This window comes from Amblyraja radiata, chromosome 2 (genome assembly GCF_010909765.2).
Source record: "Amblyraja radiata isolate CabotCenter1 chromosome 2, sAmbRad1.1.pri, whole genome shotgun sequence".
Taxonomy (NCBI): domain Eukaryota; kingdom Metazoa; phylum Chordata; class Chondrichthyes; order Rajiformes; family Rajidae; genus Amblyraja; species Amblyraja radiata.
In genome coordinates this window covers 27,315,221-27,341,859 of record NC_045957.1, presented here as the reverse complement: position 1 = coordinate 27,341,859, position 26,639 = coordinate 27,315,221, and the positions used below count along the sequence as shown (strand labels likewise).

The 26,639-nt window shown below is 45.2% G+C and overlaps 1 protein-coding gene across 3 annotated transcripts in view; it reads left to right on the top strand.

Moving 5' to 3' along the window:
• Nucleotides 1-26,639, top strand: part of prkag2 (protein kinase AMP-activated non-catalytic subunit gamma 2) — a 397,145-nt gene that overhangs the window by 24,637 nt on the left and 345,869 nt on the right. Inside the window, exon 1 of one of the 3 annotated variants that reach the window (XM_033043953.1) lies at nucleotides 9,471-9,746. The exons of 1 other annotated variant lie outside the window; for it this stretch is intronic. In XM_033043953.1, coding sequence (XP_032899844.1) covers nucleotides 9,663-9,746 — 84 coding nt within the window. In that variant the 5' untranslated portion in view covers nucleotides 9,471-9,662. Of the gene's footprint in view, nucleotides 1-9,470; nucleotides 9,747-26,639 lie in introns of those variants that run through there. One more of the 3 variants, XM_033043954.1, reaches the window with a different exon arrangement.

The window sequence follows — 26,639 nt, the reverse complement described above, 5'->3', positions numbered from 1 at the left end:
GTCAATTTCTTGAGGTCCTGGTCAGAGCAGTTGCCAAACCAAGTATAGTTTAATTTTAGTTTAGAGATACAGCGCGGTAACAGGATCTTTGGCCCACCAAGTCACGCAGGCCACCAATCACCTGTTCACACTAGTTCTATGTTATTCCACTTCTCATCCGCTCCCGACACATTCAGGGCAATCTTACAGAGGCCAATTAGCCGACAAACCCTTGCGTCTTTGGGATGTGGGAGGAAACCCTCACTGGGACAACACGCAAACTCCACACAGTCAGTCCCCAAGGTTAGAATCGAATCCAGGTCTCTGGCGCTGTGGCCACTATGCCGCCCTAGTTGTTATGCATTCCGATAGGATGTTTTAATGCTGCATCTGAGGAAATAGGAATTTCTTAAGATGAATTGTCACCTTAAGATGAATCATCACCTTGTAAATACATTGTTTTATTTTTCTCTTGAAGGCAAATGTCATGGTGCAACAGTCCTTTTGAAAGGCTGCGTCCGTTATTTTCACATGGCTGGTAAATTGTTGTCAACTCTGTAAAAGCAGATGAAGGTGGAAGGCAGCCTCAACAATTGAAGAGGAATATTCTTACAATAGGGGGAACATGAGTCAATTGAAGAGGATCTTTTTTGCAGAAGTGAGCCCAGCCACGCGTGGACGAAACAACAAGCCAGTCATATCTTTAAAATAACACTGCTCAATTTGCTTGTCAGAGCAAAAATGAAGAGAAAATTTTAACAGAATGCACATGATTCTGGTGGATTGGTTTTAACGTAAATAGCAAGAATCTGTTACCATTAGCAGATAGTTAGTAGAACAAAAGACACTGAACCAAAGAGATGGGGAAAAGAGCAAAAAACAAACTGCTGGAAGAACTCAGCAGGTCAGGCAGCTTCTGTAGAGGCAAGGGGTTGCTCAATGTTTCAGGTCTTCTTCCTCTTAACGAGTCCACACATAAGATTAGAAGTTGTTCAGCCAGAGTTTCTTCTTCTTCTTGCGAATGAAATAAACCAAAGGAATAGTTAGATGTCAAGCCGGGTGTTGCACAGCCAGGTTGTTGTCTCTGCGTCAATATCTGCCAGGCCCTGAGCTGCATTTGGTGGGTGGTACAGTGGGCACCCAGAGATGGCATGGGTGTCCAGAGCTGAACACACTTCTTGGCATCTGCATACAATGGTGTCTGTCTTGTCGCTTCTTGTGCATGGGGGTGGAAAGATTGGTGGAAAGTCCAGATACGACCTTGGTAAGGCCAGCAAAAAGGCCAAAAGGGACTTCTGCTCCAAGCTGGAGGATGAGACAGATGTTCGGCAGCTGTGGCGGGCCTTGAATGCCATCACCTCCTACAAGACAAAATCAGGAGGTAGCTCGAATGTCAGCGCAGCATCACTCCCTGACGAGCTCAATGCGTTTTACGCACGCTTTCATAGGGAGAACACTGATGTGCCTTCTCGAGCCCCCATTCGCTGTGATGGTATTTCAGTCACAGTCACAGAGGCTGGCGTCAGAAAATCCTTCACAGGGGTGAACCCTCGAAAAGCGCCTGGACCTGATGGCATACCCGGTCGTGTTCTAAAAACCTGTGCGGACCAACTGGCTGGAGTTTTTACGGACATTTTCAACCTCTCACTTCTGAGGTCTGAGGTTCCCACCTGCTTTAAAAGGGCATCAATTATACCGGTGCCTAAGAAGAGTAAGGTGACGTGCCTCAATGACTATCGACCAGTGGCACTAACGCCAGTGTTAATGAGGTGCTTTGAGAGGTTGATCATGAAGCAAATCAACTCCTACCTCGACAAAAACCTGGACCCACTGCAGTTCGCTTACCGCCACAACAGATCAACGGTGGATGCGATCTCGCTGGCTCTCCACTCCGCTCTGGACCACTTGGACAACAAAAACTCATATGTCAGGCTGCTATTCATTGATTACAGCTCGGCATTTAATACAATCATCCCCTCCAAGCTAGTTACCAAACTCGCAGAACTGGGTCTCTGCGCATCTCTCTGCAATTGGATCCTCGACTTTCTCATTCACAGACCACAGACTGTTCGAATTGGTGGAAAGGTGTCAGCCTCGATAACAATCAGCACGGGAGCCACCTCAAGGCTGCGTGCTCAGCCCCCTGCTGTACTCACTCTATACTCATGACTGCGTAGCTGGTCATAGTGCGAACTCCATCATCAAGTTCGCTGACAACACCACTGTTGTGGGACGTATCACTGATGGGGACGAGTCAGAGTATAGAAGAGAGATCGACCGATTGACCAAATGGTGCCAGCACAATAGCCTGGCCCTCAACACCAGCAAAACCAAGTAACTGATTGGGGACTTTGGAAGAGGTAGGATGGGGACCCACAGTCCCGTTTATATCAATGGGTCAAGAGCTTCAAATTTCTGGGCGTGCACATCACTGAAGATCTCTCCTGGTCCGAGTACACTGATGCATAAAGAAAGCAGATCAGCCCCTCTACTTCCTGAGAAGATTACGGAGAGTCGGTATGTCAAGGAGGACTCTCTAACTTCTACAGGTGCACAGTAGAGAGCATGCTGACCGGTTGCATCGTGGCTTGGTTCGGCAACTTGAGCGCCCTGGAGCAGAAAAGACTACAAAAAGTAGTAAACACTGCCCAGTCCATCATCGGCTCTGACCTCCCTACCACCGAGGGGATCTATCGCAGTTGCTGCCTCAAAAAGGCTGGCAGCATCATCAAGGACCTACACCATCCTGGCCACACACTCATCTCCCTGCTACCTTCAGGTAGAAGGTACAGGAGCCTGAAGACTGCAACGTCCAGGTTCAGAAACAGCTTCTTCCCCACAGCCATCAGGCTATTAAACTCAACTCAAACAAAACTCTGAATATTAATAGCCCATTATCTGTTTATTTGCACTTTATCTGTTTTATTATTCATGTGTGTATATATTTATGCAATGGTATATGTACACGCTGATCTGTTCTGTATTCATGCCTTCTATGTTCTGTTGTGCTGAAGCAAAGTAAGAATTTCATTGTCCTATCTGGGACACATGACAATAAACTCTCTTGAATCTTGAATCTTGGAAACAGGGCCGCGATGTGAACTCTCTTTCCTTGACCTCAATGTTTCAGGTCAAGAACCAACATCAGGACTGATACTGGTTTTGATTGAAATATTAAAAGATACAGCATGGAAACAGGCTCTTTGGCTCACCAAGTCCACACCGACAATCTTTCACCATGGCATGTTGGCCTTCATAACAGGAGGCGTTGAGTATAGGAGCAAAGAGGTCATTCTGCAGTTGTACAGGGCCTGGGTGAGACCACACCTGGAGTATTGTGTGCAATTTTGGTCTCCATATTTGAGGAATTACATTATTGCTATTGAGGGGGTGCAGCGTAGGTTCACGAGGTTAATTCCCGGGATGGTTGGACTGTCATATGTTGAAAGAATGGAGTGACTGGGCTTGTACACACTGGAATTTAGAAGGATGAGAGGGAATCTTATTGAAACATATAAGATTATTAAGGGATTGGACACGTTAGAGGCAGGAAACATGTACCCGATGTTGGGGTAGTGCAGAACCAGGGGCCACAGTTTAAGAATAAGGGGTAGGCCATTTAGGACGGAGATGAGGAAAAACCTTTTCACCCAGAGAGTTGTGAATCTGTGGAATTCTCTGCCTCAGAGGGCAGTGGAGGCCGATTCTCTGGATGCTTTCAAGATAGAGTTAGATATAGCGCTTAAAGATAGTGGAGTCAAGGGATATGGGGAGAAGGCAGGAATGGGGTACTGATTGTGGATGATCAGCCATGATCACAGTGAATGGCGGTGCTGGCTCGAAGGGCCAAATGGCCTGCTCCTGCACCTATTGTCTATTGTCTACTCAATGCTGTTCTTGAACCTGGGGGTAATGGTTTCAGGCTCCTGTACAATCTTCCTGACGATAGTTGCTTTTTGAGATCAGCACTGTTCAGAAAGTATTTCAACAAAAAAATGAATCAGATGCTTGAAAGACATGCTGGTGTAAACATCGCAGCAAAATATATTCTTATCATTGGAGTCAGGGTTAAACAGCATATCCTTCGTTTACCAGGATTCCCTAATCTTGCCAGCCTTGCCCTGGCCTTCACTCTAGCAGAGTTTCTGTCTGATGCCAAGAAAATATGTCCTTAACTTTAAGCCCAATCCTATTTTTTTTCCATGACCATCTGAAAACTATCAGAATAATGTTCTGAATGTGTCCATAGGAACAGTCCGTAAATCAGAGACTCCTCTGTTACGGAGCTGTTCGGGATAAACCGTGACAAGGACCCTTGCATCATTCTCCAAACTTTCTTTGCAAATCCACACTCTGTGAATGGTCACTGGATACATCAATCATTTCTCCAATCTCATTTCACAAGAGGAGATCAAGTGAAGCCCCTCTGATGGAGCTATCTACATACTACTTTAGAAAACTTTCCAGGACAACTTAAGTATTCCTGGCCCATCTAACCTCTGAACACTCAGACAGTCCCAGTCAACATTAGAGAAGTTGAAATCACCCACTATTATTCTTGCACCTTTCTCTGATTTCCGTCTATATGTACCTCCCAACTTCCTGCTGATTATTGGGAGGCCTGTAGTGTAATCCTGTCAAAATGATCAACCCTTCCTTGTGTCTAAATCCTACCCATATAGCCTCTCGGATATTTCTCCCAGAGACTTTCTGAGTACTGTTGTGATGTTCTCCATAAAACACACCTCCCTCTCTTCCTGTACCTTCACCTCGATCACACCTGTCGCCTCTGTACCCTGGAACAATTGAGCTTCTAATCCTCTCCATTCCCCAACTATGTTTCCACAATAGCTGTAATCTCACAATCTGTGCTCTGAGTTCATCTGTCTCACCTGACAGGCTTCCTGCATGAAAGTAGGTTGGTTGGTGGTGAGGGATACTCCAAGTCAGATCTTTCCTGGACCATCGGGATCTCATGCCCTGCCCTAGGGATGGCTGCTATGGGGAGGGGACAATTGCCCACCATCAGGATCTCATGCACACTGCCCTAGGGATGGCTGCTATGGGGAGGGGACAATTGCCCACCTCTTCGCAGAGTGGATTTGCAAAGAAAGTTTGGAGAATGATGCAAGCGTCCTTGTCACGGTTTATCCCGAACAGTTCCGTTACAGAGGAGTCTCTGTTTTACGGACTGTTCCTATGGACACATTCGGAAAAGGATGTCAAGTGCTGCTGGAATGTCACCAACTCGGTGAATGACTGCCTTTGGTTTGCCCAAACCTTGTTAGCCTCCCAGCAGAGCAGGATGTCCGTCAGGGAACGTTGCCGACAAACCCATTCCAGACTGCGGGAGTACGTGCTGAGGGACACACTGACGCTGGGTGCAGTCTACGCCAAGGCTCTGTGGGGGGCGGGGTCTGGTGGAGACGCCCCTCAAACAAGGGAAGGGATATACGATACGATACAATTTATTTGTCATTTGGACCCCTTGAGGTCCAAACGAAATGACGTTTCTGCAGCCATACATTACAAACAAATAGACCCAAGACACAACATAATTTACATAAACATCCATCACATTGCTGTGATGGAAGGCCAAAAAAACTTATCTCTCCACTGCACTCTCCCCCCCCGATGTCAGAGTCAAAGTCAAAGCCCCCGGCGGGCGATGGCGATTGTCCCGCGGCCATTAAAGCCACGGCGGGTGATGCAAGGTCGCACACCGGGTTCTTGATGTTAGAGCCCCCGGCGTGCGCTCGCAGAGTCCCGCGGCCATTCCAAGCCGCGCGGGGCGATGATGTAAGGCCCCGCTCCAGGAGCTCTTCAACCCCGCAACTCGGGCGGGAGAAGTCGCCGTTGCGGGAGCCCTGAAAAGCGGTCTCCCTCCAGGGACCCGCGGGCTCCAGAGGTCGGGCCGCAGCAGCGTCCACCACAGCTCCACCCGCTCCGGACTCGGCCAGCTCCGCGACGGTGAGGTGAGTAGTCGGCACCAGAGCCCCCGGTCTTCCTGTTGGAGGCCGCTCCTCGTTGCAGCCCCAACGACAACGGAGACCCGACAAAGAAAAGGTCGGGTCTCCCGTGCAGGGAGAGATTTAAAAAATTACCCCCTCCCTCCCACCCCACCCCCCCCCCCCCCCCCCCCCCCCCCACACACATACCCCAACAAAAAATAACAAAAACTACATAAAAACATAGACATAAAATAATAAAAACGCAGACGGACTGCAGAGGCCGCTGCTGACGAGAGTCGCGCCGCCCCCAGTGGGGGCACATGAGGGGCAAGGATGCCTGGTGCAATGATAGTTATGGAACACCACCAAATATAATGCTAATGAATGTATGTAGAGCCACTGAAGGGTTTTTGCAGTTCTTGTGTTGTTTTTTTATTCTGAATAAAATTTATTTTTGGAAAAAGAACGAGTGTGAACATCCGTCTGTCCAGTGCAGGTGCGATGATCTCAGGCACATAGACTCAGACAAACACACCAAAAACAAATTAGACATCAATCATATGCAATTTCTAAAAGAAATAAGACTGCAAAACCAAGACATTAGTATGCAAATGATAGAATATGGAACACTACAGCACAGGAACAGGCCCTTTGGCCCATCATGTTTGTACCGAGCTTGATGCCAAGTTAAACTAATCTCCTCCGCCCGCGTGTGATCCATATCCCTACTTTCCCAGCATATCCATGTGCTTATCTCACAGCATGTTAAATTCACCTCTCATATCTGCCTTTACTACCACTCCTGGCAGTGTGATCTAGGCACCCACCATCCTCTGTGTAAAATAACTTGCCCCACGCATCTCCTTTAAACTTTGCCCCTCTCATTTTACAGCTATGCCCATTAGTCTTTGGCTCTTCCACCTTGGGAAAAGGATTGTAATTGGATACCTTATCTAGTGCAAAGACATTATTAGAGATAAAAGTCCATCGTAATTTACGGGATGGACCGTAGTGTACTGGATTTTCATTGGTCTACATTTGACCATGAAAGCTTGCACTATGCATCTGGAGTGGTTGAATTTATTACCACATGCACAAGGCACAAACTACAATAGCATTCTTGTTTGCAGCAGCTTCACGGATACATGAAGTCAGACAAAAACATTAATTATCCATGAATTCCCAAGACAGTGGAAAAAAAGACTGTTAAATAGAAACCACAACATTACACAGATGAAACTGAGGGGTTATCTTATAGAGGTATAAAATATCATGAGAGAATAACTCGGGTGGATCTTTACCCAGGATAGGGGAATCAAGAACCAGAGGACATAGGTTTAAGGTGAGTGGGGAACGAATTAATAAGAAAACAAGGGACAACTTTTTCACTGAGGGTGGTGCCCATATGGAAAGTGCTGCCAGAGGAGATAGTTGAGGCAGGTACTTTAACAGCATTTAAATGACACTTGGAGATAGGTAACTGGCAGGCAAATGGGACTAGCTTAGATGGGGCATCTTTGTCAGCATGGACAGTGGGCTGAAGGGCCTGTTTCTGTGCTGTGTGACTATGACCCTACCGTTAATACAAAACACATTCAGAAAAACAAGTCCATAATGGGGCTCAAAGTGGTCCACAGTGTTCCGTGATGTTCCGTAGTGTTCCGTGACCGTGGTAATTCTCAAATCACCAATTAAAACTTTTCATGTTCTCTGCAATCTCTCCAATTTTGCTGTGGTAGGAAGGTTCGGGCCTCAGATGCTGTGTACATGATATTTTGTACAGGGATGTTACAGCATAGTTCAGAAACACAGGCTCTTGATGCTACACAAAACTGACCTCAATTATGAACATATATGGACTGTCTTTGATTGCACTATGGACTACGTTTTCTTTTGCACTAGTATTGTATTAAAATTGAATTAAAATACTCAACTAATATTTTGATATGGTGATGGCTTGAAGAGTTTTATATAGGCCAGTGGAAGTGTGGGGAATAGTGGGATGTGGATGAGAACAGGCAGATGAGATCAGTTTAACTTGGCATCATGCTCAGCAGAAACATTGCGGGCCGAAGGGCCCGTTCCTGTGCTGTACTGTTCTATGTCAGTATTGTAGCTATTAGTAAAATGAACAATCAACACAATCTCTGCAAATGGAGACGTTTGGATATATTGTGTAGGAAAGAACTGCAGATGCTGATTTAAATCGAAGATAGACACAAAAAGCTGGAGTAACTCAGCGGGACAGGCAGCATCTCTGGAGAGAAGGAATGGGTACGTTTCGGGTCGAGACCCATGTTCAGGCTGATTGTTTGGATGTTATTTTACACAGAGAGTGGTGGGGGCCTGGAACACATTGCCTGGAGAGGTGGTGGAGGCAGATACCATAGTGTCCTTTAAGAGGCGTTTAGAGACGCATGTGAGTGCGGGGAATAGAGGCAGATGGATCATGTGCAAGCTGATAACTTGGCATCCTATTCAGCACAAACATTATGGGCCGAAGGGCCCATGCCTTGTATTGTCCTTATTAATGTATTTGTTTTGTTTATGTATTATCTGTGTCTATTGCGTATACAGGCCTGTCATGCTGCTGTAAGTAAGAATATCGCTCTATTAACGGTACATATGACAATGAAACACTCTGGAGATGCAAACTTTTGGGAGAACGCGAGGTTGGGGGGGGGGGGGGGTTAGTTTTGTCAATGTTTGTCACACATTTGTTTCAGTTTGTGTAACTAAATAACGTGCAGCGCCGCCCGTTGTTTGCTACACTTGCAACACATGGCGAGAGGGCGTTACGTAACATGAGGTTGGAGCATGAATGCGGCAGTGTTTGTGTACGTTCAGCGCTCTGGATGGTTTGGAATTGGCTCACAGCATCTCACCGCCATTCCGTTGCAATTGCAACCCACGTTGTGGCTTGGAGAGGGGATATTTTGCTGTTGATGTTTTTGAGCGCTGTGTTTGATGCAGGGAGGAGTTTACAGCTGGGCTGGGTAGATTAGGGGAGGTGTGCGCGAATGTTGAGACATGACGGGGCTTGGCTTTGAGTTGACACTCCAGCTTCGCCCGCTGTCGAGCCGACGCTTCATTTCCTGAAACTTTTTTTTTCCGCTCTTTCCTGCAACCGGACAGACGGATGTTTACACTCGATTTGGACCCGAATCTAACCAGTTGCAATCTGTGCACTCTGACTTTGGTGCCCGCTGGCAGATCGATAGGAAATAGCAAACCAGGGGTGGATTAAAACACAGAATTGCCCCTTTAAAACAAAGCTCTCCCTCTCTCTCTCTCTCACACACACACACACTCAATGTGCATTTGTTTTCTTTTTGGAGAGTCTCTTGATTGGGAACTGCGATCCTCACGTGTGCAGGACGAGGAGATATTAATAAACATCTAGTCGGCGTGGAGTTGGTTTGGAGCTGGCAAGAGGACGCGGGTCGCTCCCGTGTGTGCATCGGGGAATTCAGTGCATCGGGGAATTCAGTGCATCGGGGAATTCAGTGCATCGCCCCCCGTGTCGGGTGGTCGCTGCAGCCCGGCACAGAGACAGAGAGAGGGAGGAGGAGGTTTCAAAGCACCAGAGGACTTTCGGAAGGGGAGGTAACTTAAAGGAAGCTTCCTCGCTTCGCATCATCCACCGAGGTGTTGCGCTGCGCCGCTGTCAACAAGGGTTTGGCAGGTTGAAGGCTCGCCGTCTCTGCACCACCAGCCGGCTGGAGACCACACATGGGAAGTACGGCCGTGGACACGGGCAAGAAGAAAGGGGGGATGAAGAGGAACAAGCGGCGTATGTTGCGCCTCAATATCCCGGTAAGATAATGGTGTTGGGTGAGACCCACCCGCCCGGGGTTAGTAATACTGATGCCTCTTAGGCCAGTGAGTATTGGGAGTGGAGGGCTCGCTGGCCGCTGAATAAGGGGGTTGTTGGTAAAGATACTAGAGCAATAGTATATTTGGTTGTTGGTGCAAAATCCTACACGGGGGAGGGAAGGAAAGGTCTAAGAGGACCCCCACCCCCCCCTAAAAAACCCCCCCACACACACACCAGCTTACCCCACACCTCACCTTTACAGGGCCAATTACACACCAGGACAACAAATTGCTTCACATCGGTAGACCAGACCCGTCGATTAAAGAAAACCCATAAATCAAACCCAAGTCCATCAAAATAGCAAAATCAGTGAGTTAAACAGACTTAACGGAACGACACGGGGTTTCGAATTGAGATGGTCCTACTCTGATCTTTTTGACTGAAGATCTGAGAGGGAGAGGGAGTGAAGTAGGGAAAAACAAATTCAACATTGGAACGAAGTGACCTGCAATGGAATTTAGTAGGTGGCGTCTGAGAGTGAAATCGGAGAAACTGGATGGTTTTCATTCTTTTTAAATGCAAATTAAAAAAAGCCGCTAAAATGCAGCAGTAATTTCTACAGAGTTATTTTTTTTTAAACACAGTGGAGGGAGTGGGTACTAATTTTCCCTTTGAATGCAAAGCCCCTCCGGAGGGAGAGGCAGTGACCGGCTGAGTCATGTGTGAATCTTGGAGGTATGTGGGAGTGGAGGAGCAAATCCATCCGAGTTTTTACTTTCATACCAGGTATTTAAATCAAATGCCATTCCAGGGGAAGAAGCAAGCCTTTAAAGCAAAGGCATCCGGGGATTGAATATTGTGGCCCTTTTTATTCATGTGTTGGAGGATGCAAGTCGTGTGGAAAGTGGGGAGCTGAAAATTAGATGGACAATATGTAGAAACAAGGTGGGAAGACAAAGATAGACACAAAGTGGTGGAGTAACTCATAAGTTCATAAGGTATAGGACATTTGGCCCATCAAGTCTACTCTGCCATTCAATCATGCTTGATCAATCTTGCCCTCTCAATCCCATTCTCCTGCCTTTCCCCATAACCACTGACACCCATACTAATCAAGAATCTATCAATCTCCACCTTACAAATCAACAGACGGCCTCCACAGCCGTCTGTGGCAATGAATTCCACAGATTCACCACCCACTGACTAATGAAATTCCTCCTCATCTCCTTTCTAAAGGTACGACCTTTAATTCTGAGGCTATGACCTCTGGCCCGAGACTCCCACTAACGGAAACATCATCTCCACATCCATTCTATCCACGTCTTTCTCTATTCAGCAGATTTCACTAATAGAGGGTCGGGCAGCTTCTTTTGAGAACAACGATTGGTGACATTTCGGGTCGGGAGCCTTCTTCAGACTGCCTGACCCGCTGCGTTACTTCGGCACTTTATGTCTATCTTACCTAGAAACAATTAACTGGTTTACAGAAAAAAGGGGCACAAAGAGCTGGAGTAATTCAGCGGGTCGGGCAGCATCCCTAAAGAATGGCCTTGACATGAAATGTCCCCAATCCATGTTCTCCAGGGATGTTGCCTGACCCGCTGAGTTACTCCAGCACTTTGTATCTTTTTTTTTTAAATGGACAATACATTGTGCCATTATTCTCCTCCTCTAATGTGTCTCCCCTCACACTGGAGAAGGTATTTACTTAAAAGTTTGGCACTTTGGCAGAGTATCATCAGTTTTTATTTTATTTGGGCAACCGTGATGCAGAGGGTAGTATTGATGCCTAAACAGTGCCCAGAGATCCTGTTTCTATCCTGACCTCGGGTGCTGTCTGTACGGAGTTTGCATGTTCTCACAGTGGGGCTTTCCTCGGGATGCCCCACTTTCCAAAGACGGGTTTGTATGTTCTTGGTTCTTGGTTTCTTGGTCCTCCAAAATATTCCAAATGGAATTTAAACTGGAGGTGGTGATGTTAATTGCCCTAGTGTGAAGGGAGTGGATGAGAAAGTGGAGCAATAGAGAACAGTGGGTCTAAGGTGTTCCGGTTACCTACCGCATACCAAAGACTGCAGAATAGTAGGTTAATTAACTTCAGCAACTTGTCGTAGGCTAAAACTAGTGTATGGGTGATCATTGGTTGGTGTGGGCACGGTGGTCCTGTTTTTCCAATCTGTATCTCTAAAACTAAACGAAAAAGTGTAAATGGGTGATCAGTGATCGGCGTGGAGCAGTGGACCAAAGGGCCTGTCTCTTAACTACAACAAATATTCTCTGAGGGATATGTCAAAGAGGTTGGTCATCGTTACTGTGTGTAATAGCGGTGGCTCCTAAGCAGTGACCTTGCCCTATAGGGACTTTGCAGCAGCTGCATTAAGCTTCGGTGCATCCCTCACCAGGTAGTCCTGAGGATATGCAAGACTGCAGCACCCTGAGGAACTGCAGATCCTGGTTTAGACTGAAATTAGACACAAAAAGCTGGAGTAACTCAGCGGGTCAGAGCGTCTCTGGAGAAAAGGAATAGGTGACGTTTCGGGTCGAGACCCTTCTTCAGCCCCTGAGGTGAGCGGTTCCTTGCTGTGGCAGCGAAGAGGGGGCCTTGAGAACTGGTGATCTTCCAGCAGCAATTGGCATTTGTCTCAAAAAAGACACAGAGTGCTGAAGTAATTCAGCGGGATAGGCAGCATCTCTAGAGAACACTGATAGGTAACTTTTCGGGTCGGTTCGTCTCAGTGTGTACTCGTAGAACATTCATCAGAGGACCAGGCTTTTCAGCATGCCAAGCCCATGCTGAATGTGATGCCAAAATAAACTAATCCCCCCCCCCTGACTGCATACAATCCATATCCACCCCCCCCCCCCCCCCCCCCCCCCCACCCCCATTCACTGCATTTTCAACACGGGTGCAGGCCCTTCGGCCCAGCACATCAGTGTCGAACGTGATGCCAAAGTAAACTAATTCCCTCTGCCTGAATATACTTCAAATTCCTCCATTCATATGTAAGCCTCTGAAACGCCATTGCACCTGCTTCCAAAGCTGCATTGTTATTCCGCACTCCATAGGGAGAATGGGAATACAGCTGGACCTTGACAAATGCCGTCTCACCCTTATTCAGAGAGCAGATCGTAACTTTATTATCTTCATAATTTATGAATTGTCGGAAGTGTAACAAAGGTTGAAGATGTGGGAGTGAAGAGTGTTTGATTGTCGTATGTACTGGCGATGGAACCATTTGTCTGAGGTGCAGTGTAGTACTTACTGTTAACTCCGTGTGACTGGCAACTCACTGTCTGATTCATTGTTGATATATTTTCTCATTTTTTTCTGTTTTAAAATGGCATTGCGTATGTTGCTTTAAAAGAGATATATTTTGATTATTGTTGCTGGCATGTCGCCAAATTAAAATTGCCCCATGTGTGAAATAATAGGAACACGTATGACGCTCTCCTAAAGTCAGTGTATACCTGACTGGACTATCATAGAACATAGAGTGATACTACACAAGAACAGGCCCTTCGGTCCACAATGTCCATGCTGAACATGATGCCAAGTTCAACTAATTTCCTCTGCTGTCATGTGATGTCTTAAATGCCACGATTGTATCTGCTTCTACCACCACCCCTGGCTGTGTGTTCCAGGCACCCACCACTCTTTTTTTAAGTCCCTCGCTCATCTTCATTTAACTTTGCCTCTGTCAACTTAAAGCAATGGCATCTCGTCTTTGACATTTTAGTTGGTGTCTGATTTTTTTTTTTATCTGTCAAATTCTTTCAACAATGTTTATTGTTAATTACTGCCACGTGGATTGTAAAGTGTACATTTCTAGAGTGGAGAATCGCAGAAAAATATAGAAGCAGAGAGATGGCCATTCAGTCCTTCTAGCCTGCTCCATTAGTCAGTACTATCATGGCAGACCCGTTAATCCACATGTTATCTATTCCATGATATTGAAAGCCAATATTGTCAAGTTTTGCTCAGCTCAAATTAGAAAAAGCGGGGAAAACTCAGGAGGTCAGGCGGCATCTGTGGAAAGAGAATGTTTCAGATGGACGATTATTTGTCAGAACTGGGAAGATATCACATGTTAGAACATGCATGATATTGCCTTGAATGTCATCAGCCATGCATGATTTTGCCCTGAATGTCTTGGACCAGGTGTGATTTTGCCTTGAATGGCATGCTGCAAGTGTTTTTTTATTTTCTTTCACATTTTTCTCTCCTCTTCACTCTTGCCCCACATGTTAGCTCATGATTTCATTTTACTGCTTCACATGTTGACTGGTCGCTGCATTTCTTTGAGTATCTTTGGCTGCAATTCAAAGGCATTTCTGTTGGCTGGAGAGCTCTGAGATAGCCTGAAAATTAGAGAGGACCGTGATCAACACTTCTTTTTCACTTGTTTATGGGTTAGAAGCAAACAAAATATTCCTGGGCAAGATGCCACTTGTGTCCTGAGGCTGGAGGGGGTGGAGGAAATCTACAGGATACAGACTGTAGTAATCACATATTTGTTCGGTCTAGTAATTGAGATTAGAAACTGGCAATATAATTCCAGTGTTTAAACCATGATAAATTAAACCTGGTTAACTATAACTACATGAATTAGTCAATGATTCTTTACAATCACATGTACTGAGATATGGTGAAGTTATTTTTTTTGCGTTCAGTTCAGTATTACTATACATAAACACAATCCCAGATTAAGTATAAAGTTTAGATTAGTTTAGAGATACAGTGTGGAAACAGGCCCTTCGGCCTCTGACCACGATCACCCGCATGCCAATTCCATCCTACACACTAGAGAGACAATTTACAGAAGCCAATTTTAACCTACAAACTTGCATGTCTTTGGAATGTGGAAGCAGACTGGAACACTCGAAGAAAATCCACACGGTCACATGGAGAATGTACGAACTCCGTACAGACAGCGGCTGTAGTCAGGATGGAACCCGGGTCCCTGGTGCTGTAAGGCAGAGCTCTACCGCTGTGCCGCCCGCCCAAAGTGTATAGAAATAACCCACTGAGGCCACATACCAGAGTAACCCAGGTTTTTAAATGCCATTTTCAAAGTCCAAACTGCAGCTGGCCTTAAAGGCCGTCACCTTGAAATAACAGAATGTAATAAAACTATGCTATGAAGGATGTTATGTGAGATTCTGAGCACTAATGACTTGGTAAAAAATGTGAATAACAGAATCTTTAAATTGGACAAATCTTTCACTATTGGGTATGTTATAAAACTACAGGGAAATGGCCCTTTGGCCCATCTCGTCCATGCTAACCAAGATGTTCATTTATGCCCGCCCCATTTGCTAGTATCCCTCTTCCAGAAATCCAAATACACTGAGATTCATTGAAGTAGAAACAATGCAAATATAAAGCAGAATGTGGAATTCGGTGAGAAATTGGATTAAAAGTGAGTCAGACTGGAGCAGTGACTGAGGGGCCTGAATGCCAACCATGTTTGGAGTAAATACAGAAACTGAACAGTGTGCCAGTATACCAGATGGTAGTTGACCTGTGAAATGATGATGTCTCAGAACAATCTTCATATATTTGGGCACCACATCAAATATTCTTTTTGTTCCATTCCATTGAAAAAGAATCTAGGAGTGACGTAGTCTCATACTGTCCTAACGTTAACTGAGACGCAAGGAGCTGCAGAGGCTGGAATCTGGAGAAAAGCACAAAGTTGTGGAGGAACACAGCAGGTCAGGCAGCATCGGTGGAGGAATTTATTTAGCCAGGGGGTGGTGAATCTGTGGAATTCACTGATGGGCTTTTTTTGTCATTGGGCTTTTTTTTTAAAGCGGAGATCGATAGGCTCTTAATTAGCAAGGGTGCCAACGGTTACAGGGAAAAGGCAGGAGAATGGGGTTGTGTGAGAGAAATAGATCAGTCATGATCGAATGGTGGAGCAGACTTGATGAGCCGAATGACTTAATTTTGCTCCCATGTCTTATGATCGCTGGAGGGAATCATCATCATCATCGGCGGTGCTCGGCAGTCACTCGAAACGAGTATGACTGTCCTCTTTTGGGAAGACACCTGTGCGTGACTTTGTTTAACGTGGGGAGACTGGTGCACAGACAGCCACCACACGGTCCTTGTCAGATCTGGGTCAGGATCCAGTGGCATGGAGTCCAAGACGACCAGGGGACCCTTTTCTGCTGCAGCCTTCATCCGCCTTCCCACTGAAGTCAGCCATCATCCTCCGCCTGTTCCAGCGTTGAGGTCTTGGTTGGATTGCTCTTTGTCAGAGACCTCCCCCTCGACCTTACCGCCATGGGTAGCCCTACCAGGAGCATAGCTCCAGATGGCATCGCTCTCAGGATCTCAGGCCCACACAAGCTTTTCCACCACGACAAGGTGACAAAAGGAATGAATGAGCAGAATCTGAAGAAGGATGTCGCTTACCCATTCATTCCACAGATGCTGCCTGATCTGCTGAGAATTCAGCACTTAGTTTTTATCCTTATTCTAATTCTTAATGAAAGAAATTGTCACCAGAATTATAATTATCTAACTATAACATCACAACAAATTGGAGAGATAGCATGAATGGAGGATGGGGTTAATCTGATACATCTTATACATCTGATGAGTAAATGTTTCAAAAAATATTATTAACTATTGAATACTGTAAGAGTAGGTTCCGGGATGAAGATTCTGGGATATAATTAATATTGTATAAAGACTGCATCACACACACTGGAATTGTACTTCAATGAACACAGAGGGTATATGGAACGAGCTGGAAGTGAAGGTAGTTGAGGCAGGTATTATAACAACATTTAAAAGACATTTGGACTGGTACATGGATAGGAAATGTTAAGAGGGATATGGGCCAAACGTGGAAAGACGGGACTAGTGTAGATGGGGCATCTTGGGCGGCATGGAAAACTTGAACCAAAGTGTCTGTTTCCATGCTCTTTGACTCTGACTGTATGACTAATGAAAAGGAAGCTCATAGATATTTTGACGCTGTGCCAAACATGAGGAAATCATTGAGAGGATTTAAAAGGTCAGCGTTTATCTGACACAGGGCATACTTGTCATATATTCAATAGTCAAGTTGAATATATTGCAGATAATTTCTGTATGCAGGTAGGTTTGTATCCACTTTTAATCTTGAAAGGCAAAAGAAACTGCAGAAGCTGGTTTATAAAATTAGACACATGTGCTGGAGTAACTCAGCTGCCCAAGCAACATCTCTGGAGAACATGGATAGGTGTTTTATTCTGAGGAAGGGTTCCGACTCAAAACATCAGCCATCCATGTTCTCCTGAGATGCTGCCTAACCCACTAAGTTACTCCAGCACTAAGTTACTCCATCAGTATTTTTTAATATAAAGACACACACACACGCGCATGCGTGTGTATGTGTGTATGCCTGATATACACAGACGTATGCCAGGGCTGCCAACTCTCACGCTTTGAGCATGAGCGTCACGCATTTCAGCCAATTCTAACGCCCTCATGCTGATGACAGAATTCTCACGCTGTCTTCAGTCCCTGCACAGTTCTGCTATAGGATCTTTGCTGCACAATTTGTCTCTTTGCGCCACATGAAGCGATCTGTACGGTCTGGGGAAGTGTGTCGGTTGACGGCTGTGAGTGACGTCGCGTTTCTTCTCTTCTCTTCTTTCTTGGTTGGATATGCAGCCGCCGACAACATGAAGCAGCCGGAGATGGAACTAACCAGGTGAATCAGTTGTAAAACATGGGGGGGGGGGGGACACACCACAATGAGGCCAAGCATCTAGGACAGGGTTTGGCAACCTATGGCACACATGCCGAATCCGGCCCGTAACCTGAAAAACTGCATTTTGTTTTTCTCAATTCGTTTTCGCTGGGTCGGGGCAGGCGAGCCGACCTGGGAATTGCAGTCAGTCCCTGGGCACGCAGAATGCCAACTTGATCATTATGGACAAATTGGGCCAGCCATGTACATGTTGTAAAGCTCTGACTCTATGCAGATCTGAATGAGCTTAGAATTACCATTTAAGCAAAATTGCCCCCACTTTTCCCATTTTGATTCTTGAGATTAATATCCCTTTGCTCTGTTAACAGCGTTAAAGTACTTATGAGGTCGAGTCAGGAAAGGGTACATGTTATTTTTTTTTTAGTTTGCTTTAATTTGTTAGTTGATTGTTGTTTGACTGCCATAATTTCTGAAATGGTCTTAAAGTAACTTAACTGTTATAAAGCAGTAATAAGTGATTTTTGTCCACGCAATTGGAACTTGCATAAAATGTTTGCATTAGTAGCAGGACTGCCAACTCTCACGCATTGAGCGTCAAGAGTCACGCATTTCACAAAATTCTCATGCTCTCACGCTGATCACAAATTTCTCACGCTCAAAAAACTGCAGGTGCTGGAAGTTCAAAATAAAGCAAAAAATGTTTTAGAGGTGAGTAAAAACCATGAGGGGAATATAAGGTGAATGCATAGTCTTTTTCCCGGGATATGTGATTCAAGAACATTGGTTTAAAGCAGGGCTGTCAAACTACCGTCCTGCGGGATGATTTTGGGGGGAAACAAAAGTTGTTTAGTTTCTCTCGTGCAGATGGTGTGATAGGTGAGACACGGCGGCGGTGGTCCCAGCACTAACCACCCTCCCCCTTCACCCCGAGGCACGGCACAAACCTCCCACCCTCACCTCCGGCGGCTCTATGTCCGTCGGCCGCTCTGTCCACACCCCATGGAGTTTTAACCCCGACCCGGAGCCAGGAGCGGACCGGGTGAGTGGGTTCGTCGGTGCTGCCTCCGGAGCCGCGGGGATGAATCTCGGGCTAAGGCTCCGCTCAGCTCCGATGCCCGACCCCCGGGTCACTGACCCTCACCTCCCCCGGACCCCAGCTGGACAAGGAGCTCCTGGGCCGGCCCGCATACCTGGGGGAGGGGGGAGGGAAATGCTCCCCGGACATCGCCAAGTCTCCGCTCACTCCGGATGTTGTCGCCGCTTCACTGACACACACACACACTGGCACACACAAGGTTTAAAGGGATATAGGCCAAATGCGGATAAATTGGACTAGTTTAGATGGGGCATCTTGATCTGCATGAATAAGTTGGGATGAAGGGACTGTTTCCATGCTGTAAGACTATGACACAGTGTAGAAAGGGTGCAATTGTTCTGGAGAGGATCCAAGGGCGATTTATGAAGATTTTGGCAGGGCTGGAATTTTTTTTTCATTTTGAAGAATGTATTCCCTGCAGCAAAGGAGGTGAAGATAAAACTTAGTTGAGGTGAATAATATTATGAGAATAGGACCTATTTTGCTTAACAAATAGTGTAGGAAGGAATTATTGATGCTGGTTTAAACTGAAGATAGACACTAATAACTAGAAAAACTCAGCAGGACAGGCAGCATCTCTGGAGAGAAAGAATGGGTGATGTTTCGAGTCGAGAACTTCAGACTGAAGAGGTTGAAAACCAGCCATAAAACACAATGACTGGAGATGTGTGTTATCCAACTAAGGGCAAAAATCAGAATCATGTGTTCATCTTTATTGACGTGACACCATAATAAATATATTACAGAAAAAATAATTTAATGGGGTGGCACAGTGGCGCAGCGGTAGAGTTCCTGCCTTACTGCCACATGGGTTTTCTCTGGATATTCCGGTTTCTCCCATATCCGAAAGAAGTGCAGGTTTGTAGGTTAATTGGCTTCTGTAAATTGTCCCTGGCGTGATGGATGGAACTGGTGTATGATAGATTGCTGTTCGTTGTGGACTTGTTGGGCTGAAGGGCCTGTTTCCATATATATTTTTTACATATATATCTTAATTTCATTGAACCATATATGATTGAATATGTGGCATTATTTTTGTCTTGTTTCTATAGTCAAAGGGTAAGGTTGATTGATTTATTTGTGCAGAACAGCAATGGAAGTCCGACTCTTGCCTTATTCATGCCTAATCTAAATTAAAGCATAAATGTTGCATTCAAGTGTAAGTTAAAAGACTCGCTACAGTATGCACCAGATTGCACAATTTCAAGCTGAAAAATGCAAAAGCTCCCTACCATGGGAGGGGGACACCCCCCTTCCACACCCTCCCCCCCCCCCTTGCTCGCTACACTCCATCGCAATTTCTCACTCTCAACTCTCAACCAATGTTGCCAGCCCTGCGTATGCACACATATCTGTGTGTATATGAATAATTCTCCAAGCAAATCCTCATGATACTTATATTGATCCTAATAGCTGCCTTGGGCTCTATCTCTCGGAGTCTCAATCCATTTTGTGACAAGATAAGTGCTACTCCACTGTGAATGTATGAGTGCCTCGTATAAAGATACCAGAATGCTTTATTTACTAAGTATATTTCCAAGAAATACATTTGTTTCCACTAAGGTTGGACGTAAAGTAAAAGTAGTGGGCTATTTTCCTGTTGTGAAACAACGTGATTTTTTTTCCTTATTCATTGGCACGTCATGGAGGCTGCTGGCAATTTCTATTCACATCATTAACTGTCCCTTGATCTGAGTGATTTGCAAGACTCTGTCAGCGGAGAGTAAACGGTCAAGCACATTGCTGGAGTTAGAACAAAGCTAAAGTGCAACGACCTGCCTTAAATAGCAGGAGTAAACCAGCTTTGTCCTTATGACAATCTGATACTAGAAATTTAATTTTAGCCTTTTCATTAAATAAATTTACTGCGATGGTGAGACTTGAACTTGTCTTTCTGGATCAATTGCTTTATTTTATACATACATTTCTGTCGGACTCTTTACTAGGCCTGCCTTTGTTGGAGTTGCAACAAAGTCCAAGGCCTTACTTCCATGTATTGCATGACATCTGCCGTTTATCAGCTGATTCAGTTTCCCACATCATGGTTGCCGAACCCGTTTCTACTAACTTTGTAAATTTGAACGGTCTGGAAGTCTCCCTATTCTTGTTCTTCTGAGATGCTGCGTGACCCGCTGAGTTACTCCGACACTTTGTCTCTTTCTTTAATTGCTGAAGATAGAAGCCACGATCTCCTTTGTCAAGAATGAATTTTCCGCATGAATTTTTAAAATTCTGGTTCTTTTGTCCGGGCAGATTCTTTCATGGCTTGTGTCATACTCCGTCTCCTTGCTTTACAAATACTGGATTTTTCCCCCTCAGCTCTCTGGCTCTCAATCCCTCGTGTTTTAACGCATGGTTCAAACCATGGCCACTAAGTTGAAGTGATAGACTAGGGGTGGCCACAGCGACGTAGCTGTGGAGTTACTGCCTCACAGCTCCAGAGACCCGGGTTCTATCCTGAATACAGGTGCTGTCTGTACGGAGTTTGTGTGTTCTCCCTGTGACCGCACAGGTTTTTTCCAGGTACTCCTGTTTCCTCCCACACTCCCAAAAAGCACAGGTTTGCAGGTTAATTGCCATCGGTAATACTGTGTAGGATAGAGCTAGTGTATGGGGTGATTGTCAGTCGTTGTGGACTCAGTCGGCCGAAGGGCCTGTTTCCATGCTGTAAGTCAGAAACGCTATAGGTGCTTTGTTTAAGATAAACAGTAAATTTTGTTTAACGGCAGATTAAAAACAAACCCTTGCAGCAGTGAACCCACGGGATGAGAAATTGCCCGGGGGCATGTTCATCCATCCAGCTGTTACCCGCTCTTGGCATTGTGCCTGGGGAAGAGACAGGAAAGTGTGACTGCTTTCACTCGCTGCATTGAAGCAGCAATTGATAAATGGGATGAGTCATCCAGCCACTTTCCTTCAAAATCTTTCCAGCAGTGCTAGCCATTGCATTGTCATTCCACAGACACTTGTACCACACAATTGTGATGCTTCTGCACCCAAGGTCATTACATGCTTTTAGTTTAATTTAGAGATGCAGCGCGGAAACGGGCCCTTTGGCCCACCGAGCCCGCGCCGACCAGCGATCCTGCACGCCAACACTGTCCTGCACACCAGGGACAATTATCAATTTTACCAAAGCCAATTAACCTACAAACCTGTACGTCTGGATTGTGGGAGGAAACCGGAGCTCCCGGAGAAAGCCCACGCAGGTCACAGAGAGAACAGTACAGACAGCACCAACAATTGCAGGAAGATTATTCCCGATGTTGGGGAAGTCCAGAACTAGGGCTCACAGTTTAAGGATAAGAGGGAGGTCTTTTAGGACCGAGATGAGAAAATCATTTTTCACACAGAGAGTGGTGAATCTGTGGAATTCTCTGCCACAGAAGGTAGTTGAGGCCAGTTCATTGGCTATATTTAAGAGGGAGTTAGATGTGTCCCTTGTGGCTAAAGGGATCAGGGGGTATGGAGAGAAGGCAGGGATGGGATACTGAGTTGGATGATCAGCCATGATCATATCGAATGGCGATGCAGGCTCGAAGGGCCGAATGGCCTACTCCTGCACCTATTTTCTATGTTTCTATGTAATCAGGATCGAACCCAGGTCTCTGGCGTGTAAGGCAGCAACTCTACCGCTGCGCCACCTGTGCTGTTCTACAGCAAGCTATGCCATCTGCTTGTAAATGAACCATCTAACTTTATCCATTTGTTTTATTCACCTTCTCCTCCGATTCCTCTGCTGCTGCCTGGCACTAATCTCCTATAGCCCCACAACCCACTGAGATGTGGAAGCAATGGAACTGCAGGTGCAAGATTACAAAAAAAAGGACACGCCCTGCTGGAGTAACTCAGCAGGTCAGGCAGCATCTCTGGAGAATATGGAAAGATGACATTTCGGGTCCTTTTGTCTTTCACCTGTTGTTTCATCGCTGGCCTTTGTCTACCATCTACCTATCACTACCCACACCCCCCCCTTACCCTTTATTAACCTTTACCTGTCACTGTTTGTGCTGCACTTCCTCTCTTCCAGCTTTAATTCCCTCACACTCAGTCTGAAGGGCCCCGACCCGCAATGTCACCTTTCCATGTTCTCCAGAAATGCTGCCTGCCCAGTGAGTTACTCCAGCACCTTTTTTACAATCCACTGAGATGTCTAGTTTTTACCTCATTCGCATTGCCCCTCAGCTCGAGGTCCATTTTCCATCCATTAACAAAGCCATTGCTCTTGTGATTTTTGACTTTAGAATAACAGTGTGGAAACAGGACCACTGAGTCCGCACCGACCAGCAATCACCCCGTGCCCTAGCACTATCCTGCACACTCAGGACAGTTTACAATTTTAATTGAAGCCAATTAACCTCCAAACCTGTACATCTTTGTAATGTGGGCGGAAAGCAGAGATCCCGGTGAGAACCCTCCCGTTCACGGGGAGAACGTGCAAACTCTGTACAGACAGCACCCGTAGTCAGGATCGAACCCAGTTCTCTGGCGCTGTATGGCAGCAGCTCGACTGCTGTGCTGCCCCTGTGACTCTTCACCTCCTCCATTATTATCAGCAGATTCAAATTCCTGGGCGTTAACATTGTGGGTGACCTGCCCTGGGCTCCAGCACGTAGATGTAATCATGGAGAAGGTGTGCCACTGCCTTTATTTTCTTAAAACTTAAAAGTTTGATATGTCGCCGAATATTCTTAAAAGCTACGACAGATGTAAAGTTTGGAAAGTTTCTTGACTGGTTGCATCATGGCCAGGTATGGCAATTCCAAAGCACAGAAGCACACATCATCTTGGCATCATAGTTGGCATAGACATGGTGGGCACAGGGGCTGTTCCTGTACTGTGCTGTACTATTCCATCCTCTGACTTCCCATATACAGTTGCCATTAATCTTTTGGACACTATAGTAATCTTTTCTACTTTGTCATTGTGATCATCCATTTATGTGAAGGAATTGACAGAGTCTGAGAGTAGATCTAATAGTTTATTGAAGCAGCATTCTACATTGAAATTTGTAGTCTAGGGAAGGAATGTCCAAGAAATTGTGGGAGGTTGTTGGAAGGAGGTGATCGGCCGTATTGTGGGAAGCTGATGTGCCTTGACTTGCCAAGATCAGTCGCGCTGACATGTCAAATAACTTTTCTTACAAGTGTTTCATTCACTGCTAAGTTAAAAAAAAAATTGCTAAATTCTTAGAAACATAGCCAAGTACTTTATTAAGGAAAATTGACATATTATCATGAGAAGGACAAAAGAATGAAGTTAGTAGGATTCTTAGCACTTGTGGAGATGGTAAAATGCATTCATCAATTTTTCGCATTGTTACTTGTAAATTGGGACAATGGCCCAGAAGGCTCTTAGTAATATTTGTGATCTCTTAGATCTCCTTATGACTCTGGTCAGCAATCTTCAGCTGGTAACCAAGTGCAGATTTACTGCAGGAGTTGAAGTATAGAATAACTTAATTTATTAATAATTACCTTACCTTCAGTAATAAAATCAGATACTGCTAGTAGCAATGTTACAACATTTTGAGATTTAAAAAATCAAGTCTTTAATTGATCCCATCAGATAAAGCATAAAAAGAGGTTTAATTTGACACCTAATTCACTTTCATATCTTCAGTATTAAAAATGTTATGGCCATTTTCATACTTGGAAATTAGCATCTTGTTCCCTATTGCTTTTTCATTGACTTAACACAAAAGCTGTGATCGAGAACAGTCAAAAGCCCATAACTTTCTTAAAAATTATGAGAACTGAAAGAAATTTTCAGTTATTATAGATTGAAGCATTCTGAAACAAATATGAAACAATCTTACTTAGATGACTTGAAATTAAAGCATATAATTAGTTAGTTACCTAATTATAGCTAATTACAAAATTCAATTACTAGATCTAAACATGTATCCATTTCTTAAGAATAGATTAACATTTTTAAATAGACTAAGTGTCCAAATAATATTCACACAAGAATTCACAATATAACATAATTTTTAAATCTCATTGTCATGGGTTTATAGGCCAAATGGAAGGAATTTAATGTTTAATACCTGTAAATTAATGGCCATTTAAATCAGCTTGCGAGTGGGTTTTTCTGGAACGCGACCATTTGGAACGTTGCGGTTGCGGTGATTGAGTCCCCATATCGGCAGCAAATACACTGCCAGTTCTTCGGGGGGGAAAATCACCGTTTCGCAACTTAAAATGTGAATTAAATGCATCTTAAGAAACACTTTTATACATAAAAATAAACTACTTTCTTTTACCTGTCCCCTACATAAAATCCGTCCCCGTTGTCAGCGTTGACGGCTTCAGAAGCTGATTTAAAAATCACTCCAGCGATTAACTTGTCTGGCAATTTTTTTTTAAAAACACACAAAATGCCCGTCGGAACGATTCTTTAGCAAAATCTTGCACTCCAACAAATATAATCCTGGACCAGGTCGGAAAAAAAACGCGTTTTAACCCCGCCCCCCCCCCCCCCTCAAATGCGCCAAAATCGCACACATGGCCAGTGGCAGAATTACAGCGCCGCTGAAGGTAAGTATTGTAACATACCTATTCCTAGGTAAATGGAGTCACAGAAGACTACAGATATCAAAAATTAGAGCAACAGACAATCTACTGGAGGAACTTGGTGCATTGACCAGCACCTGTGGAGGGAAATGCTGTCAATGTTTTGGGTTGGGACACTTCTTCTTGCCTCAGGAGAGGGGAAATGGCCAGTATAAAGTGGGAGTGGCTGGGGCAAGAGCTAGTGAACGATTAGGTGGATCCAGGTGATTTCTAGAAGGAAACTAGACGACCCGTGGACCCTTTGGGTCCTCGTTGTAACGGGAGTGATGTACACCGGGCAACCCTCCCCTAACTGCGCAGGTGTGCGGCTGACAGGCCCGGCAAGTGGGAGCACACTATGCAGGCGCGACTGCCGCGTTCAAACTTGTGCCATTGACGATAGAAAGTAAGTTAAAGTTTATAAAGCGAATCGAGGACCCGCGAATTACTTTGTAAAAGAGAAGGAAACTTACCCGTCGACCCGTTGGGTCCCTGCTGTGAGGCAAGTCAAGTAAGTGCATAGGTATGAGATAAAAATGGCGGTCTGAAATTCGCCAAAGGCAACCCTTGCCCAACTGGTGATTTCTAGAAAGAAATGGAGAGCATCAAGGGCTTCCTGATGGCGAATGGAAGTGTAGAGGGACTGAGCATCTAATGGTGAAGATGAGTTGGGGGTGATGGGTGCCGGGAGGTTGTGGGTGGGTGTGGGTTAGTTGTTCGGTGCAGGGAATTTGAAAGTTGTTCAAGTGTTGGCGAACATGCAACATAGAAACATAGAAAATAGGTGCAGGAGTAGGCCATTCGGCCCTTCGAGCCTGCACCGCCATTCGATATGATCATGGCTGATCATCCAACTCAGTATCCCATCCCTGCCTTCTCTCCATAACCCCTGATCCCTTTAGCCACAAGGGCCACATCTAACTCCCTCTTAAATATAGCCAATGAACTGGCCTCAACTATCTTCTGTGGCAGAGAATTCTACAGATTCACCACTCTCTGTGTAAAAAATGATTTTCTCATCTCGGTCCTAAAAGACTTCCCTCTTATCCTTAAACTGTGACCCCTAGTTCTGGACTTCACCAACATCGGGAATAATCTTCCTGCATCTAGCCTGTCCAACCCCTTAAGAATTTTGTAAGTTTCTATAAGATCCTCCCTCAATCTTCTGAATTCTAGCGTGTACAAGCCGAGTCTATCCAGTCTTTCTTCATATGAAAGTCCTGCCATCCCAGAAATCAGTCTGGTGAACCTTCTCTGTACTCCCTTTATGGCAAGAATGTCTTTCCTCAGATTAGGAGACCAAAACTGTACGCTATACTCCAGGTGTGGTCTCACCAAGACCCTGTACAACTGCAGTAGAACCTCCCTGCTCTTATATTCAAATCCTTTTGCTATGAATGCTAACATACCATTTGCTTTCTTCACTGCCTGCTGCACCTGCATTCCTACTTTCAATGACTGGTGTACCATGACACCCAGGTCTCGTTGCATCTTCCCTTTTCCTAATCAGATAATAGTCTACTTTCCTGTTTT